Below are 20,718 nucleotides of genomic sequence, written 5' to 3' on the forward strand. Positions count from 1 at the left end.
ATTGCAGTGTTTCAGTTCCTAGTTAAAAATGAACTTCTACACTGTGAGAGAAGTTACAATGAAAATATTAATGCCTTCAATTCAAATGGCATCCCAATTCTGCACTGAGCTGAATGCTGGGAAATCTTCTCTAACAAGAAGGGACCTCAAAAAAACAAGCAGGCAGGACCCCAGCTCAGTGCAATTCTGAATTTCCAAATGCCAACACAAGAATAATAAGCAGCCAAACCAACAACATTGTAAATGTTTCATTAGGTGGACTTCAAAATGTACAGTAACACACAAATTTGTTTTACTGTAGTAATATGAGAGGGAGAAGACCTGGGTTAGCCTGGTACTTGATACTTGGCATTCTACCACCCTCACTGGTCTATGGTCAATGAACTCACACAACTGCTGGGAAAAGAGAGGGGGAGCAGGTGCTTAGTACTAGCTGGCCTGCAATTCAGAACACGAGTGCAAGACCCCCTCTACCACAGATCATGTGACCCCAACTGAAAATGAGGCTCATCTTAATTATTAGTAAATGCACTTTTGATGTTGATTCTAATGTTTTGCAATCTGTTGACATCTCTGTCCTTTATCCTTTTGGCACTAGCAGTATATAAAACCAGGACACCACCTCTCTCCAGATACTCTAGATGCAGTCCAAACATTGTAGAAGATCTACTGGTATCACTGGTCAATGAAATGAAAAGGATTACATGAAAGAAAATACATGTCTAGGTTAAATTATTCCTGATTTTATCAGACCAAATACACAAATCAGGCACCTGGACACTCAATCAGCATTGCCTAGAGCTCTGTGTAATGTGAAGACATCTAAGCTTAATATCTTTACGATCAACTTTTGTTCCTGTGAAACTCTAACCACGTATAAAGTATGAAAATCCAAAAGATCTTGCTCTTTAATTCTGAGCAGTTACTGAAGTAATTCCATGCTGACGGAATGCAGCGTACACTCAATGTTCACCTCCTGAGAACATAAACACACCTTGGCAATTTCCTTGTACTGTGTACTGTACTTACCCCATTCCACTCTACGCTCATACTCACTTCCTCTCCACCATCAGGGCCACTCTCGTACTTTACCACATCAGTATTGAGGCTCTCTCTGCTTCTTCTTTTCTCTGTGCTCTCAGGGTCATTCAGCACTTCAGCTACTCTCTGTTTGTGAATGTTATCCAGACCCTGAGTTGAAAGCAAAAAAAAAAAGGAGGAAAACCGTTTTTTTTTTCCACTTCAGTTATCAAATTATGAAATCTAAAAATACGGCAGCAGTGGATACATAAATGAATCTTTCTAGCAAAGAGAGGAAAAAAAGAATGAATCTATATCCCCAGGTGTGAGGATTTTGTATTATTCTTGTTTTTGTACTCCACCTCCTTCCAATGAGAGGTTAGTCTTCTTCTGACATGTCACCAAGCGATGCTGCTGTGCACATGCAAACACTGTGCTTCACTACTAATTGAACACCCTACCCCCAGAAAATAAAAGGGGAAATTTGGACTTACCTGTTTATTTCCTTTCTTTGAGTCCTACCAGACCAGTGGGTTATGTACCCCCGCTGGCAGATGGAGTCAGAAAACATACAGCTCAAAGCTGACTTCCCTATGTTTTGGGTTTCTAAATCACCTCCAAAGCCAAACCTGGGGCAGTCAAAATCATTTCATAATCACTAACCCAGGAATGAGAATTCCACATACTAAGGAAACTATCACTTTCAGAGTGGGCTACAACATATTCCGTTAGCTTTCTGAATGTGTCAGACTAAGAACCCTTGATGGCCATGGCTTCCATGGGTGGGTTCTGGACTAGTTTAGCAGGACTCAAGGAAAAACAATTATCATGTAAGTCAAAATCTCCCCTTCCGTAATATCCATGCTGACCAACCCAGAACAAATGGCTGTTCCCAAATTCTAAGGGGTGCAATAAAGGCAAGGGCACTGCCCTACCAGTATCCTCTGGAGAATAGTTCAGCTCTGCCTACTAGAACTTCTGTGCTCCGATTGTGTGGGCTGGCCTGCCCTCTGGGGACTTGCCAACTCTTGTTGGTGTGGTCCAAGATGATCATCTACCCGACTCCTCCTGGAATCGATGCCTTAAATCTACTGCACCTTATTAGGACATATCAATAGCAAAATGTTAAAGATAAAAGGACTATCCACAATTTTGAAGCACCTGGTTAATTACAAATATCTCAAAGGTGGTGAACAACAACTGATATTTTAAAAGTCATAATGACAAAAGCCATCAGAACAAAACCACCATTTTCAGAAGGGGAAATATATTGGGCACAGTGCTATGCTTTCCTTTAAAATTACCTAAGGAGAGTAAACTTTGCCCCAAGACCTAAGAGATGCTACCCTGCAAAGCTTGAGAGGGAGGAGGACTGAGCCCTCCACCCTCAGAGCTAAACTCAGGTTCCGAACAGCAGTCTTGCACGTTCGATTCCCAGGGACTTCTTCCAGAGTAGCAAGGGAGTGTGTGTGCCTGTGTCCAAGAGCCAGCCTCTGTCCTCTGAGTTATTTATCTTCAGTCTTCCTGCTCCAGAAGAAATTGGGTGAAGAAACAGATCCCTCAAGAGGAATAGTGTCCCCAAAAACCAAACTGAAGGCTTCAAACTCCAACACAAGTCTCCTAAATGGTTCTCCCTTGCACCAAAGGTTATCAACTGAAACTAAGTATTCTTGTAATGTTATCAAGAGCCAGGTATGTAAACAAGAATGAAAAGGATATTCTTGGAAGGAATCATCTGTCTGGGAAAAAAGGAAAAATTATGTCTTACCTGATAATTTTCTTTCCTTTAACTGCAGCAGATGAATCCATGAACTGGTGGGGTTGTATCCATTTACCAGCAGGTGGAGATAGAGATAACTAACTTGGAGAGATGTGGAGGGGCATTATCAAATGGGGCACCCAAGTTTTCCTGAGGGCGTCCTCGCAGGATGTCCCCACGAAGGGGCGGGGAAACCCATATTATCGAAACAAGATGGGTGTCCATATTTCATTTTGATAATACAGTCGGGGACGCCCAAATCTCAACATTTAGGTCGACCTTAGAGATGGTCGTCCACGATTTTCGGCGATAAATGGAAACCGAGGACGCCCATATCAAAAACGACCAAATCCAACTCATTTGGTCGTGGGAGGAGCCATCATTCTTAATGCACTGGTCCCCCCTGACATGCCAGGACACCAATCGGGCACCCTAGGGGGCACTGCAGTGGACTAACTGATGAACTAACTGAACGGAAAAAGCCCTTCCCTTACCGATCCCTTAGCGATTCGGAAAGGAACAGACATGTATAAAGGAAACTGCATGCAAATGAGCTGCTCGCTGTTAGCTCATTTGCACACGATTTCCTTCCTAAGGAGGGGAAGCCAGTGCAGAGCAGCCAAGAGTTATGCGTGGCTTCTCTGTGCATACCAAAGACGGCTTCATACAGACAAGCTACGTGTATAATAGCCGTCTACAACCTTTAAAAAACATATCCAGGTGAAAATGTCCAACTGCTCATCAGGGACGTCTTTTTCTTTTTTTTTTAGTATGGGTGAAGGATGTCCAAGTGTTAGGTGCCTTCGAAATGCCTCCATCCCTGCAACAGGCAGTTGAGGACGTCCAAAATGTGGATGTTTCTGTGAGAAGGACGTCCATGCCTTTGCTATGCCTCAGACACCCCCATTATTTATTTGAATTTGGATCACAAGTAGTGGAGTGGAGGAGTGGCCTAGTGGTTAGGGTGGTGGACCTTGGTCCTGGGGAACTGAGTTCGATTCCCACTTCAGGCACAGGCAGCTCCTTGTGACTCTGGGCAAGTCACTTAACCCTCCATTGCCCCATTGAGCCTGCCATGAGTGGGAAAGCGCGGGGTACAAATGTAACAAAAAAAAAAAAAAAAGTAGCAGCAGTGGGATTTGAACCGGCCACCTCTGGATTGCAAGACCAGTGCTCTAACCACTAGGCCATTCCTCCACTCCTCTCTCTTGAAATTTGGCCGTCCCTTGGGGGGGGGGGGGGGGGCAGTTCAGGATGTCCAAAATGTTTGAAAGGACGTCCACACCTTCGCTATGCCTCCGCTGACACACACACAGACCTCGCCCCCCCCCAAGGACCTGCATACTGCTGCGATGGACCTGAGTATGATATTTGAGACTGGCAAAAAAAAGTTTTTAAAGTTGCTTTTTTCAGGGTGGGAGGGGGTTAGTCACCACTGGGGAAGTCAGGGGAGGTAATCCCCAATTCCCTCTGCTGGTCATTTGGTCAGTTTGGGCACCTTTTTAAGGCTTGGTCGTAAGAAAAAAATGGACCAAGTAAAGTTGGCCAAGTGCTCGTCAGTGACGCCCATTTTTTTCCATTATCAGTCGAGGACGCCCATGTGTTAGGCACACCCCAGTCCCGCCTTCGCTACGCCTCAGACACGCCCCCGGGAACTTTGGTCTTCCCTGCGACGGGAAGCAGTTACGGACGCCCAAAATCGGCTTTTGACTATGCCGATTTGGGCGACCCTGAGAGGAGGACGCCCATCTCCCAATTTGTGTCGAAAGATGGGCGCCCTTCTCTTTTGAAAATAAGCCTGATAGTGAGCTACCAGCCCCTTCATAGGTTAGTATATCTCTATCTCCAGCAGGTGGTAGATGTTTGCTTACCAGCTCCTGGAATTCTTCTTGGGACTTCTCCTGGGCTCTTGTGGCCAGTTGAGTTCAAGGGTGACTGGCTCGTAGTGTCATCCTCAGGGGTATACCTCCTTGAGGGGTCGCTGCCTCACCCTGTGTCCCCTCTCACTCCAGTCTCCTGTTATACCTTCCTCAATAAAAAAAAAAAAACACCACCACATAACAGCCAGGCAGAGCCATACAGCCATTTAAAAAAAAAAAAAAAAAGTAGTAAGAGAAAGTAAGGGGAGAGGAACAGCTTGCAGCCAGTGAAGCGGCCAGATTAGAACCAAAAGCACACTTTCCTCTTCAGTCGGCTTGTTCTTTTCTTCCTGCCCTTCTGATGCAGTGGCTGGGGCTACTCTGGGTGAGTGAATTTCACTTTTTATTCGTCGGTGTGCATTCTCGATGGCCAAGGCAGCAAAGCGGTGCTCCCGCTGCAGTAAGAAGAGATCCACAGTGGGATTGTGCCTGGTGCACTCCTTCCCTTGAGGCTCCAGTTTCCCCACGCAGAGGGTGCAACTTCACACACCATTTCTTCTGTACTCCCCCAGTGCGGCTCCTACTGATCAGCCTTTGCCGGCGGCAGAGTGGGCCAATGTTGAAGTTGTGAATTTCCTCCCAGGACCACCACTTCCTTCCAGGGAGGTTCCCTGGGTGCTGCAGGCTCTGGGGAACCTCTCTCCCCAGAATTTGTTCTGCTTTCACACCAAGCATCCATCCACTGAGAAGACTTCACATGTTTCCTTGATGGTGCTTAAAACTCACCTCTTCAATGCTGTCTTCGGCACCTAACCCTTCGAGAAATATAGTATGCCCTATCAGATTGACTCTACACTTGTCTTTTAGATTGTACACTTGTCTCTAGATTGTACACCTGTCTTTTAGATTGTACACTTGTCTCTAGATTGTACACCTGTCTTTTAGATTGTAAGCTCCTTGAGCAGGGACCGTCCTTCCATGTTAAATTGTATAGCGCTGCGTAACCCTAGTAGCGCTTTAGAAATGTTAAGTAGTATGTAGTAGATGGTGTACAGCCAGAACAAAGCAGTTTGCAACAATGAAGAGTACACTCTAGTCAAACTTTCTGTCCACACCTCTTCCTTAGAAAGGGAAGGAGCTACCAGAATAATATTGCTCTTGGCTTCTAAATATGGACAATGACCCTTGAGGTGAGGAAAAACCTCCTATAAGTACTTTCAGCCAGCCTCTGAATTCTAGTCCCTAAATTCCAGCACTTCTTCAAAAGAAAGTTAACTCTTGCAGAGGATGAAAACTGAATAACCCATTCAAGAGTTCACAAGAAGCACTGTGGACTTGAACTAGCTTTGACCAGGCAATATAGAGGATCCAACCAAAAGAGTGCCTAGCATCACATACCTCTGTCATGCACCAGCCATTAAACTCTCTGCTCTGCATACTATTACCTGTAAGGCCACCTTGGACTCAAAACAGGAGGACAATCTGAAGATCTGGAGCCACAGAATATAGCTGCCTGGAATGAGAGAGACTACAGAAAAAAAAGATGTATCTTTCTACCATGGACGTCTTTGAATGCTGTGCTTTCCTCCAATTACGGCTTCCATAAGGACAAACCCTTTCTCCTCGGCTACACCATCTGCTGGAGCCAATACTGAGGGGCTGAATGCAGCATGAGTCCCCTTTTAAGGGGGGTGAAGTCAGCTTTCAGCTGTTTTTCTCTGGCTCCATCTGCGGCCAGGGGGACTTAAGCCACTTAACTGGACTAGTCTGGCATGGACAATAAGGAAACATATCTACCTTAAATGATAATTTGTTCCAAAGCTGTTATATGAAAAGCTATTCTCTTGAGTATGGCCATTTTTTTAAAGCTTCATTTTAGTATCTTAATACGTTAACTACCAAGAAAAAGAAAAAAGCCGACATCAAGAAGGAAAAATATAAAAAATTAAATAGGATTAAAAAATCCACAATAACCTGATGATGTATGGCAAATTTAATATATGAGAGGGAATGCTACTTTGCTGAGTAACAGAGATGTCAAGGCCTAAGGATCCTGGAAAACAGGAAGACAAGCCTGAATCATAACAAAAGCTATCATTACTCAGACCTTGCAGGAACAGCACAATTGCTTCCTGTTGACAGGTATTTTCTGTAGCCAGTAAGATTAATCAGGCACATAAGAACAGCTCTCCCAGAGCTCAGAACTTGTGTAGAGTTCTGAATATGTTCAGCCCTTCCTGCGTGCAATTGTCTCTCCAGTCACAGATCAACAAGTCATCAAACTTTAAAGCAGGTCGGGGAGACCTGTCATTTCAATCCTGCTTATTGACAGAGAAAGCAAAGCTACTTATCTGTTACAAGTAGGGCTGCAAGTTAATTGTAGGTAACTGAGTAATACACTGATTGCGATTTAAAAAAAATAATTGTGTTGCAGCATCTCCTGTCTTCTCCAACATCTCTTCTGCTCTCTTCCACTCCCAGCCCCTCTTCTCAGCACAATGCACACCTTTCCTCCCACCTGTGACTCAACATCACCTTTCCCCCATGCCAGTCTACCCTAAAGATACCTGCAGCCTGGTCCAAAGCTTTCCCTTTGACCCGTCCTGCCCATGCAGAAACAGAAAGTGATATTAGATAATGGAACGGGCCAGTGGGAAAGCTTCAGAGCAGGTCTCAGGTAGGGTATGTGCAATGCTGTCACTGCTGAGGGCCAAAAGAAGATCACCTTTAAGGTAGACCAGTGGAGGGAGGGAGGGAGTGAACTGCAGGGGCCACTGCTGGAAACTATCGCAGAGACTGTGAGTTCCAGCAGCCACGAGAAGAGCCTGGTGGAGCTCACCAAGTTTGTGTTTCTGTTCATGGGGATAGGAGTGGAGGAGAGGGAGGGAAGAGACAGAATAGACCTTAGGAAAAGATAATGGACATGGGGAAAGAGGAGAGGGATAGAAGAAGAGAAAGGGAAAGATGTTGGATCTAGGAGTGGGAGGAAGGGAGATGATCTGTCCTTTAGGGAAAGGAAAGGGGATGGGATTTGATATACTGTCTTTATGTGGTTACAATCCAAGTGGTTTACATATTATATACAGATACTTATTTTGCATCTGGGGCAATGGAGGGTCAAGTGATTTGCCCAGAGTCCCAAGGAGTTGCAGCGGAGAAACAAATAAAAACTTTGTGTGATTAATCGCAATTAGAAATTTTAATCGAAATGCAGCCCTAGTTACAAGTATTCTCTGTAGAGAGCAGGAATAAATCAGGCACAAAGGTGTGCAACTTCCATGCTCAGGGTTGCTTCAGTTTCCAGTTAACTTCACTGTTCAGGAGACAGGCTGTTTGTACTGTTTCTGTAAGGACTGGTCCAGGCAGTAGAGTGAAATGAAGGTAGAGGACCAAGTAGCTCCTTTGTATATGTATTCTAGCAAAAGCAAAAGTGGCTTTTATTTGACTGGATGACTGGTACCCTATCAGTCAAGTCTTGTCAAATAACCAATGCTGCTACCTTAATCAATGATTCAAATTCAAGTCTGCTGGGGTCAAGGGAGGTGAACAGCTGAATAGAATTTGATCAATTCTGCACTCTGGACTACAAGCATAGATGCTTGTGTGGTTTAGGATAAAATGCAACGATTACTACATTCACATGAAAAGCTGTGACCACCATTAGAAAGAATTTAGGATGAGCACTTAAGACCTTACTATGATTAAGCTGACAATAAGTTTTATATGTAACTAGAGCCCGATAGTCACCGATTCTTCTAGCTGAAGAAAACTTAACAGGAAAAGTAGACTTCAAGTTAGTGTTTAGAGAGATGAAGATTTCACAAGTTCAAATGCCGATATTATCAGAGATGCAAGGATGACATTCAGGTTTCATGGAACAGATTTTTGAATCTGTGGTTTGATATGAAGCCCTCTCATTAATCTTTAAATAATGGGACACTGAGAAGCCATAGCTCTAAGAGGACATTATATATTTACTAGAGGGCATTTCAAATGGACTCTTAACCTACCTGCAGATCCAGGTAATAAAGATGCTGAAGAATGGTACACATACTGAAGAATGGTAGTCTGAGAACACTGAAAAGGGACTTGCTTACTAGTGAAACAAACAGAAAATATGTTCCATTAAAAAAAAAAAAAAAAAAAAAAGTGTATAAAATTTTATGGAAGGCTTTCTTGATACTTCCAAGGTATAGTGAAATTGAGATAGCAGACCAAAGGAGGCAACTAGACACTGCTCAATTCCACTGGTTCTGACTTAAGGGTGCCTTCTTCATTACCATTGTTGGTACAACTTGAGTCTCCAGAAAAGTTCCTATAAATTAAGATCTCATTTGTAGGCTATAGGATTGGTCAAAATTGATGAGAAAGCTAAAGGATGCAGTAATGCAGTGATCCTCAGTTCTAGCAATGAAGCTGCTAGAAGCCAACTATCAAGGTATGGACGCACTAGGAGTCTCACCTTGTTGTAATAGCCCACCTATACAAGCAATTTGAGGAAGGCCTTGGATGCCGACAGTCCAAATGGAAGGGCTTTACACTGATAATAGGTGGTTTGCAAATAGTGCCTTGCCCTCTTTCGTTAAGAAGGATGATAGGAAGAGGGTTCATTTTGAATTTCTCCTTGCAGAGATGGAGGTTGGTATGGTATATTAAATGAGAAACTTGAGGTCCAAGGTGGGGCACAGTCTACCTGGTTTTCTTGGAAATGAGAAGTACCTGGAATACAACTTTTGACTCATCTCCTGTAATGGGACACATTCCACTGCTTTTACTTAAAACGGTTGAATTCCTCTTGAAAATGGGTTGGGGCTATGACTGACAAATCCACAACAGGAATCTTTTGAGCAGAATGGCTTGAAATCTGAGGTAGTATCTGGACTTTACAATGCTGAATATCCAGGAAATTTGTTTTCCGTCATTCTTAGAAACATGATGGCAGATAACAGCCAAATGGCCCATGCAGTCTGCTCATCCACTATCTCCTCATTTCCCTAAGCGATCCCACGTGTCTGTCCCACACATTCTTAAATTCAGACACAATTCTTGTCCCCACCACAAGGCAATACCACACGTCCACCACCCTTTCCATGAAAGTATTTCCTTAGATTACTCCTGAGCCTATAACCTCTTAACTTCATCCTATGCCCTCTCATTCTAGAGTTTTCCATCATTTGAAAAACTCTCATTCCAGAGGCTTGTCTGCTGTACATTAATGCTACAGAGGTATTTAAACATCTATCATATTCCCTCTCTCCCACCTTTCTTCCAAAGTATACATATGGAGAGCTTTAAGTCTGTCCCCATACGCTTTATGAAAGACCACTGACCAATTCTGTAGCTGCCTTCTACACTGACTCCACCCTGTTTATATCTTTTCATAGGTGCTTGGCCATCCCTCTCCCTATTACTACTTATCATTTGCATCAGAGCATCCTTCTGGCTTTGATCGTCACCTTTTCTACCTGTTTGGCCACCTTGATATCATCAGAAACAATCACCCCCAAGTTTTGCTCTTCTTTCGTACACAGAAGTACTTCACCCCCTAAACTTTCCTTGGATTCTTGCAACCTAAGTGTATGACCCTACTCTGAGTTGCCAACTGCTGGACCGTTCTTCAAGCTTCGCCAGATCCCTTCGCATGCTATCCATGCCCTCCAGGGACGTCAACCCTATTACAAAGTTTGGTATCATCAGCAAAGAGACAAACCTTACTGGTCAATTTCCTCAATATCTCACGAAGATGTTAAAAAGAGCCGGCCCAAGGACCAATCCCTGCGGTACACTACTGATAACATCCTTTTCCTTGGATCAAACTCCATTTACCACTACCCTCTGTCTTCTTCCACTTAACCAGTTTTTAACCCAGTCACTTTAGAGCCAATACCGAGGGCACTCAGTTTATCAGTCGCCTGTGCAGAACCGTGTCAAAGGCTTTGCTAAATTCCAAATACATCACATCTAGCGCCCCTCCCATATCCAACTGTTTGGCCACTCAAAGACATCAGATTTGTCTGACAAGGTAATGATGTTACACAATGGAATGAGTTAATATCACAGTGCTCCCTAGATCTGATGCTCATTACAATAGCTAAATTAAATAAAATCATACAGTCTTCACAGGAAGAGCTAAATCAAAAAATTAATGACATGAAATTGAGCGTGTCAGAGACATTATTTAATCAACATATGGGAGAACATATACATCTCATGGATAAATATAGAATTGAAATTCGTAATCAGAAAGTATCTAAGTTTAAAAGGGATGAGCAAGATTATATGTACGGGTATATTTATTCATGGATGGATAAAAACCATAAAACGAGAAGGGGCAGAAAGAAGAGAGTTACTTTTATTAACTCATCCAGTGAGTTGTCAGAAGGGGAAACCGAGTAGTACAGATCAGGGAGTATTAAGACCAGTGGTCCTCAACAGGGTGGGCAATCTTTTTTAGAACCCCCAGCACCGACAACGGAACAAGACACAGGACAAACACAGGGAGCGCACCCCAAACGTCAAACGAGGAAACAATGAATGTCAAATATCGCATTGAAGTGTCTGACAAGACAGCAATATGAGGTTTTATGTAAAGGTTTGTCATTTGTGCCTACTCAACATTATGATCCCTTTTTGGTACGACAGCATTTGTATAGGTTTTTCAGACAGTTATGCCTGAAATTATATTTTGAACAGCAGCAGGAGAGTATATTAGGTAGTGAACCCACATTTTCATCTAAATATCATCTTCCATCTACTTGGGTTCCTCCGGAACAGGTGGACTGCATTACTGACATCTTTCAACAATGGGTACTAAAAGACTTGGGCATAGCAGAAGAATTTCGAACTTACAGATTTGGTAATCTTCCTAGGAGGTTAGAGGAGGTAGTAAAACAATTACAAGCTGATGAATTGATTGTCATATCCAGGGCAGACAAGGGCGGGGCGGTAGTAGTGCAAGACAGAGAGGATTACATTAAAGAAGCGTTGAGACAATTGGAGGACAGAGGGTTCTATGAAAGACTGGGAGAGGATCCAACTAGTATTTATCAACGTGAGATACGATCTTTGATGATAATAGTGTGTGAGGGGGGCACAATAACTAATGAGTTTAAATATTTGTTTAAACAGTTTCCAACGGTACCCAGAATATCGTTTACTCCAAAAATTCATAAAAGTTTAAAGAACCCTCCGAGCCACCCTATAGTGAATGGAAGGGGGTCTCTCATGGAACCCCTGTCCCAATTTCTAGATTTTCATTTGAGCAAAGAGGTCCCCAAAATTAAATCATATGTGAGGGATTTGTCTCATTTAATGCAAATGTTAGAATGTTTAAATCCAACGAGTAATCTAACTTTGGTGACCCTTGATGTAGCGTCGCTTTATACCAATATCCCGCAAGGGGCTGCATTGGACTTGATATCTGATACACTGAATGGGTTAAATTTATCGTTGCCTCTGATAGAGTTCATGAACAACATAGCCCAAAATTGTGATTACTGAAAATTTTACATTTGAAGATAAGTTCTTTTTACAAACGAAAGGTGTAGCAATAGGGCCTACAGTAGCCCCAACTGTGGCATGCCTGTACATGGCCCAGTTTGAAGAAAAATTTGTGTACAGTAATAGGTTTGCTCCGCAGATATACCAATGGTATAGATTTATTGACGACATTCTTCTTATATGGACAGGCAATCTGGAAGAACTCTCAGAAGTTTTGCAATATATTAACAAATGTGACAAACATTTCTTTTTCAACATGTGTGGGAGGTGATAAATGTGAATTTTTGGATATGAAGATTAAATTTGTAGAAGGAACATTTACTATGAATGTCTTCCGTAAACCCACAGATAGGAACACCCTCCTACATTACACGAGTCATCATCCGATCCCATTAAAAAAATGGCACACCGGCAGGTCAGTTTCTCCGGATTTGCAGAATATGTACCAATAAGGATGATTTTCTAGATCAGGCGGAATTAATGAGACAACTGTTCAGGCAATGGGGATACCCCAAAAATATTATACATAAGGCTTTTAAAAGGGCGTACAATGCGCTTCGAGAGTGGTTATTTGATAAGGGGCGCGGGGCTGGTGATTGAGTATCATATAGTCTCCCATTTGTAGCCAATATAGAGACAGTCAGGAATATCATTCAGAAACATTGGGCAGTGCTGGGGGGTCCATAAGATATTTCAGAGTGCTCTGAATTTGGAAGAAAAGTTAAAAAAAAAAACGAAGGGGTCAACTAAATATGATAGGTGGTCATCATAGATGTACTGGATGCAGGTATTGTCTTTATGCCCTTGAGGTGGATTGGATTGAGGTGCCAAATCACAGCAGAGAGAAGCAATTCCAGTTGAAATCTAATACTGATTCTGATTTTGTCATATATGTGATTCTCTGCCCATGTGGGTTAGTGTATATAGGTCAGACAATAAAGAAAATTAAATATAGAATCACTCAACATTTAAGCAACATTAGATTGGGTAAAAGAGATTGGGTAAATGGTGGAACATTGGATAATAGCTGGACATGTAGTGGAAGATTTAAAATTTGTTGTTCTGGTCCAAATGGATACCACTGGGGGGGGGGGGGGGGGGGCAATATTTTGCAGAGCATGTATTCCTTTTTACATGGGCATATGGGTCCTAATTACACCCATAGAGAGCAGTGGCATCAGGAATTGGGGGTGGTTACTGAGGAGGGCGACTGGGCTTTTTTTGAAAATAATTGGTCCATGCTCTCTGTTTCAGTTCCTTTTCAGGAGAATGTGCTAAAGGTGCTCTACCGGTGGTATTTGACTCCGGTTAGGCTTCATCACATGTTCCCTGGGGTTTCACCACTCTGTTGGCGAGGCTGTGGTCAAAGGGGTACGATGGGACACATTTGGTGGGTTTGTAATAAAGTTAGGGCCTATTGGAAAGCAATACAAATCAGATTGCAACAGTGGATCCAAAGACCTATTAAGTGGTCTCCGGAGTTTTTTATATTCTCAAAAAAAAAACCCAGGCCTTTCACAATCACAGGCGTTGTTGGTCAGGCAAGCAATGGTTGCGGCGAGAGTAGTGATTCTCGGGCAGTGGAAATCTAGGGAGGTCCCATCTCTGTCTCGATGGCAAAACAAACTTTGGTTTCTTTGTGAAATGGAGAGATTTCGAGCTGTTAGGACCCATACGGAGGTGAAATGGGAGGCAATCTGGGGGCCCTTTTTGAAGAATTGCACATCTTAGTGGGGGGGGGGGGGGGGGGGGGGGGGGAATATTGGAGGGGGATGGGGGGATGCGGGTTTTGTGGGTATAAAAAAAAAAAAACTTACAAAATTGGGGTCATATTATACACGTTAAGTTGACTTTGAATTCCTGTTGTGGTTACTATGTGTAGTGCAATTTACCTGAAGTTTGATTAGATATCAAGCTGTTAGATTCCAATTGTGAATTGTAAGCTTTCAAGTATTGTGCATTTCTTTTTGTAAAGTAATTTTGATATCAATAATAAAGACTCTCTTCAAATTAAAAAAAAAATAATAAAAGGGGGAAAAAAAAAAAAGCTTTAAAACAGTGCAATGAAAAACATCAGAATACTAGAAGAGCAAAAAACTCTTTCAAACAAGTCAGAGCTTTGTTCAGCAACCATTCAGGAAAGCATAAACCACGAAAGGGAGGAGACTAAGGAGACTGCTGTGCAGAGGAAGAGCTGTTCTGTCCCAGCACCAGCCGATGTCATGCACCTGTGTGCCCAATTCAACCCGCTTGTTGATAGGATGCAATAATGGTTACACAAAGGTCATGGAAAAGTCATTCAACATAACATGGGTGGCATGCACTGACAGGCAGAAATTATGTTTATGTTAAAAATTAAAATACAAAGATCAGAAACAGACCAACAAAACTGTGTTAAAAAGCATTTTTCTAAAAATGATCTAACATCAGTCTAAGGTAAAGCCGTGTGACAACTTTTGTATCTTTACAGAGGCAGCCATCAAACCTTGGTTAACAGTACGTCAGGCTTTGCCAAAGACCTCTTTCACCTTCCTTTCTGAAAGTTGGAGACAGAGGATGAGAGATCATTTCCAAGCAACCTCAGGACCTGGTTTACTAAGGCTTAGTAAATCAGGTCCCCTCAATGTACCACTGCATGGCACTGATAATCCCCCCCAACCCTGTCCTCACCAGTTTCTTTCACATCCACCCTTCCTGCTCCTCTTCCACTCTTATCCACAGCATTCTCATACTGTGACCCAGTAGTGTCCTCTCAAAATATACCTATCCAAGTGTCTGCACTTCTCCCCAAGTCTTCCTCACTCATACCTCCTCATCCCTAGTAATCTCAGCTCCTAACGAATTATATCCTTCCTACTCTAACTCCCTAGCTTCTCTACCCCCCCCCCCCCCCCCCATCCCCTTGCATACTGCCTCTCCTCTGCACAACACAGCTTAGGAACTTCCAAGCCAGTCTTAGATTGTAAAACCTTGCATGACTAGGATGGAAGATCGCCACTATGTGCACTGAAAGCCACAGTGCAGAGAAATCTGCTTCTGCTTGACAGGGACACAAAAATCCCAGGGAACAGGGGAACTGTTATTTTTATTTTTTAATCATGGAACCGTGGTACTAAGGATTTGTCTAATCTTGCAATACACGCACTTTGGCATAGCAAGACCTAAAGAGAACATACAGACTTGCCTGCTTACGAGACCTCATAGCTGCCTCTTCTAAAGTTTCAGCAGCTTCAAACTTGCCCTGACGTCTGTAAAGTGCCCCGAGGTTCTTTAGAGTTGTTGTCACTGTTGGACTAAAGAGACTTCTATTTAGCAATTAATCATCATAATGGATATCAACATTCACCAACAAATTCTGGTCCAGGCACAGAATAGATAAAGCTGCCTAATGAAACGGTAAAGTTATGTTTACCTGATAATTTACTTTCCTTTAATTGCAGCAGATGAATCCAGAGATGTGTGGGTTGTGTCCCTCTACCAGTAGGTGGAGATAGACATCACCAAATTTCACCCAGTGATACAGAACGGATAGCTCCCCAGAGAGTCAATATATCTATCTCCAGCAAGTGGATGGACTGACTCCACTAGATTCTGTACTCATCTGCTTTAGGCTGGGACTCCTGTTCTAGGTTTTAGTTCAATAGAGCATGGGGGTATAGTGGCTGTTTGGTGCCCGCTTTACAGGGCATACCTGGTCACCCCAGGATACCCCTTGTGTCCTTGACTGGCCAAGCCTGCCTCAGCCACCTGTCTGCAGGGAAGTATTCAGTGAGCAAAGGGAAAAAGCCTTCTTTAAAAATAAAACAAATAATTCCCTAGCAGTTTTAAATAAATAAATAAATAGAGAGACTAGCGGGGTTTCCCCTTGCTAGCAGCAGGGCTGTAGCTGCTTTGGGCGGTTCAGGGACTGAGCTGCAGTGCTGCTGATATTTGTTTCTATTTTCTCTCTCCTCTTTGTGGGAAGAGCTTTAGGTCCCCAGGGAATGGCTGCTGAGGCGGTAAAGTGCTGCTCCCATAGCAGGAAGCGTCAGGGATGTGTATGGGGGGTGGAGGTGCAGGGCATTTTTCAGGCGTGCGGGGCATTTTTTTTTTTCTTTACATTTATTTTTCTCCCAGTTACTACTTATGGTTCCAGTACACTTTTTCTTCTTGGTACTATCCCTTCCTAATCTGTTTCTCCATCTGAAACCACTGTACACTGCAGGAACACATTGTCCACCTTCTGTATTCATCATTTCACCATCTGTTTTTTCCTCTTCCTTTTTCTCAGCTCTCAACCTTCAATATTTCCTTCCTTCCATTCATCCATCTCCTTTCTGAGTACATCTCGCCTTCGTTGCTGCAATGAACACCATGCCTCCAAGGTGCGCAACAGGATAGCAATAACTGCATCGGAATACCCTTTCCATCTCATCCTTGAACTTTCAAGAGCCAAGCCGTCAGACCACAGTGGGAGGGTTCCTCCATGTGAACAGGCCCCTGACAGAGCAGGTCCAGCACCAGAAGTAGATGAAATGAGCCATCAGAGGATAGACGACCTTCTGCTCCTGACTCCTCCACAGTCTGTGTACCCAACTTAGACAGGTTTGGGCCGCATACAAATTGCAAATCAAAGCCTGAAGATATAGGGCAGAGACAACAAAGGAAAGCTTCAAAGAAACCTCCAGCTTCCTGTCCTGAATATCTTAACGCTACACCCCCTTCAACTGAGAGGGGTGACCACCGCCACCAAGGCGTTCACCTTAGGAAATTTAAATCTCTCAACCTGAGCTGGTGGTACCAGGTATAGGCTCACCATGGCCTTGGTGATCTGAAGGCCCGCATCCGGGGAGGCCCACTGAGCAGAGATAAACTCCTCAATGGCTTCATGCACTGGAAAGGCACAGGAAGGGCGCTGCATGCTCACCATTTGGAGATTAGCAGTATCTGAGGTGGCCACACTGGGACAGACCAAAGGTCTATCAAGCCTAGCATCCTGTTTCCAACAGTGGCCAATCCAGGTCACAAATACCTGGCAAGATCCCAAAAAAGTTCAATACATTTTATGCTGCTTATCCCAGAAATAGTGGATTTTCCCCAAGTCAATTTAATACTGGTCTATGGACTTTTTCTTTAGGAAGCCGTCCACACCTTTTTAAAACCCCGCTAAGCTAACTACCTTTACAACATTCTCTGGCACGAATTCCAGAGTTTAATTACACATTGAGTTAAGAAATATTTTCTCCAATTCGTTTTAAATTTACTACTTTGTAGCTTCATCGCATGTTCCCTAGTCCTAATATTTTTGGAAAGAGTAAACAAACGATTCACATCTACCCGTTCCACTCCACTCATTATTTTATAGACCTCTATCATATCTCCCCTCAGCAGTCTTTTCTCCAAGCTGAAGAGCCCTAGCCACTTGTCTTTCCTCATAGAGAAGTCGTCCCATCCCCTTTATCATTTTCGTCGCCCTTCTCTGTACCTTTTCTAATTCCACTATATCTTTTTTGAGATGCGGTGACCAGAATCGAACACAATATTCGAGGTGTGGTCGCACCATGTACCGATACAAAGGCATTATAACGTTCTCATTTTTGTTTTCCACTCCTTTCCTAATACCTAACATTCTATTTGCTTTCTTAGCAGCAATACCTCCATGAGGAAAATTCGGACCACTGTGGGGTCATCTGGCTCAGCCACCACGATCTCACCTTCCGCCAAGTCCTCCAGCTGATGAGAAGGTTCAGACTCCGCAGAAAGTGCCAGCAACGAATACAATGGAGTTGGGGGCCCAAAGACCCCTCCTCTGAGCAGCTCTCCAATTTTCTTCACTTATCAGGAGGATCCAGACCCAAATAGGGAGCCACCTGTTCTGCACTAAGCCTCTTCTGAGAGAGACTACCAGACAAATGTTGTGCTTGCTTCATCATTAAGTCTGACAAAGCAAGAGCACAAAATCCAGAGAAAAGGGCTCCCCCATGGTGCAAGACCCCAATGGGCTCCCTCCCAACCCTGGCACCGATGAAGGACTGGCACCCAACAGCTCCTACATGGACCCAGAAGACTGCTGTGGTACCAAAGGCACCAGGAAGACAAAATGCCCGTGGCAGAGGATAGCACAGCCACGTTAGCATGAGAGTTCAGCAGGGAGCGTGCCCGCATCTCCTCAGAGTAGGGAAACCTGGGTGCTGACCATCAAGACAGCGGCCTTCTGCATGGCCAAGTCGGAACACCACCCTCCCCCACACACACACATCCCCGATGCTTCCTACAGCGGGAGCAGCGCTTTTACCACTTCAACAGCCATTCCCTGGGGACACAAAACTCTACCTGCAAAGAGGAGAGAGAAAATAGAAACAAATATCAGCAACAGTCACCACTCTGTAGCTCAGTCCCTGAACCTCCCAAAACACCCAGAGAATCAGCCACAGCCCTGCAGCCAGCAAAGGAACACCCTGTTAGCTTTATTTATTAAAGAGAAACTGCTAGGAAATTTTATTTATAAAGGCGGCTTTTTTCCTGTTCTCATGAAAAAACTTCCCTGCAGAAAGGCAGCTAAGGCAGACTGGGCGATCAAGGGCACAAGGGTTATCTTGGGGAGGGACCTGGGGTGACCACGTATGCCCACTAAAATGGGCACTAAACAGCCACTACACCTCCATGCTCCAGTGTATACTGACTCTCTGGGGAGCTATCCGTCCTACATCACTGGGGTGAAAGGCAGTGATTTATCACCACCTGCTGGTAGATGGACACAAGTCTCTGGATTCGTCTGCTGCTGACGCTAAGGAATTGGTCGTTTCAGTATAATTCAACATTGATGGTGCAATGGTTTTACACCTATACAATTAATCTTTATATCAAACAAAAACAGTGAAAATAAAAACGCAGCAATGTGTAAAATAAATATCAAATAAATATAAATTAAAGCAAGCCATAAATCAAAAAAGCATTTATTGTGCATACAACCACAATAACTACCAATAAAACAAATAGAAATTTTAAAAACAAAATCCCAATATATAAATAAGCAAATATTTATCATATTTGTCAAAGAAAAAAATTACTAGCCCAATATGGCCATATTTTGGCATGGAGCCTGTGCCAAATGATCACACAATAATGTGTGTTACAGATTGATACTGATCTAAAACCAAAACTTTGAATCCTGAGAAGTGGAGCCTATGTATGATTTTAAACTATCAGGTACGTCAAACTATAAGGCAGGGGGTCTTCTTGCTGTCTGTTTTAGAAATACCAAACTGTCAATGTTTTTGCTCAGCCTGAGACTGCTGTAACTGAGCAAAAACACAGTTCAGCCTTTCATTGTCCCTGTATTTGTTTGGTATACTTTAGTGATCATGCAGGGAATACCTCTCCCCTTTGTTTTAGCTTTAATATACTGAGGGTGTGAGCAAAATCTAAATAAATAAATAAAAGAATTCAAACATAAATAAGCTGATATTCTAACCAGAATTATATAGGAGCACAGAATCAATCAACATAAACTACCTGAATAGATCCAGGGTACTTCTGCATCTTGTCAATACTGTTTCTACGTAGACTTTACAATGATTCAGAATGTCAAGTAATAATTTTCAAACTGTAATAAGTATACAGAAAAATGTACTTACCTATCAACCTTGCATGCTTTATACCAACCACCATACTCTCCAAATGACATGCCGTCTTTCTTTCCCTAGATGAAAAAGAGCACATTGGCTGTTTATCATATACTATTAACTGGACAATTCAAGGGCTGAATGCAAGATGGCAGAAGTAAAATCCTTACTTTGCTTTCTTCTCTCTCTTCTGCATGCATCCAGATCGGTTTATTTTCATCTAGGGAAACAAATCCTGGTTAGTTTCATCTGCACTAAAAAAAACAGCCATAAAAATGGCCCAGTGCCCATTCTCTAGGAAAGACCAGAGTGACTTGATGTTTTATTTTAATATGGTGAATGGCAGAATATAAAACCAAGTTTGCATCTACAAGCAAAAACTAATCAGGCACATTAGCTGAGTGACATTACATGGCACCAGGTTTGACAGCTCTCTCAGAGCTCAAAACTATGGACAAAATTCTATACATGGCATCCAAATTTGGGCGTTGATAAAAATTAGTGCTAAGCACTATTCTATAAACTGTGCTCAGAGTTGGGCGCCGTTTATAGAATGGCATTTGGTGCTGGGATCTGTGCCTAATTTTGGGCATGAGGATTTGATATACACCAACTGAAACCTGATGTAAAATTCTTGTGCCTAAATTAGGTATGGATCTGCCTTATTCTGTAACACTGTGTGCAAATTCTAGGAATGCCCCTGATCCGCCCATGCCTCTCCCATGGCCACACCCCCTTTTCTGATCCACATGTAAAATTTACACCCAGATCTTGGTGCCTAAAGGTATGCATAGAAACTTAAATTAATGCTAATTAGCACCAATTGATTAGCACCCAATTATTCACACAAACTGGCTCATATGTCAATCAAATTGCATTCACAAATTGGATGCTTGCCCAAATTTGCACATGCAATTTTGAGTGCCATATACAGAATTAGGGTGTTAGTGTAAAGTTCTGAGCATGTATGGTTTCT

General features: G+C 43.0%; 1 protein-coding gene across 6 annotated transcripts in view; it reads right to left on the reverse strand.

The window, feature by feature from the left end:
• The window catches only part of KLC1 (kinesin light chain 1), a 144,979-nt gene that overhangs the window by 25,694 nt on the left and 98,567 nt on the right, over positions 1-20,718 (reverse strand). For 4 of the 6 annotated variants that reach the window (XM_030215564.1, XM_030215567.1, XM_030215563.1 and 1 more), the window contains exons 10-13: positions 19,913-19,962; positions 19,755-19,819; positions 15,323-15,431; positions 1,030-1,191 (exon numbers count right to left, since the gene is read on the reverse strand). In XM_030215564.1, the coding sequence (XP_030071424.1) occupies positions 1,030-1,191; positions 15,323-15,431; positions 19,755-19,819; positions 19,913-19,962 (386 nt within the window). The remainder of the gene's footprint in view (positions 1-1,029; positions 1,192-15,322; positions 15,432-19,754; positions 19,820-19,912; positions 19,963-20,718) is intronic. The other 2 variants (XM_030215566.1, XM_030215568.1) reach the window with 1 other exon arrangement.

This window comes from Microcaecilia unicolor, chromosome 9 (genome assembly GCF_901765095.1).
Source record: "Microcaecilia unicolor chromosome 9, aMicUni1.1, whole genome shotgun sequence".
In the NCBI taxonomy this organism is placed as follows: Eukaryota; Metazoa; Chordata; class Amphibia; order Gymnophiona; family Siphonopidae; genus Microcaecilia; species Microcaecilia unicolor.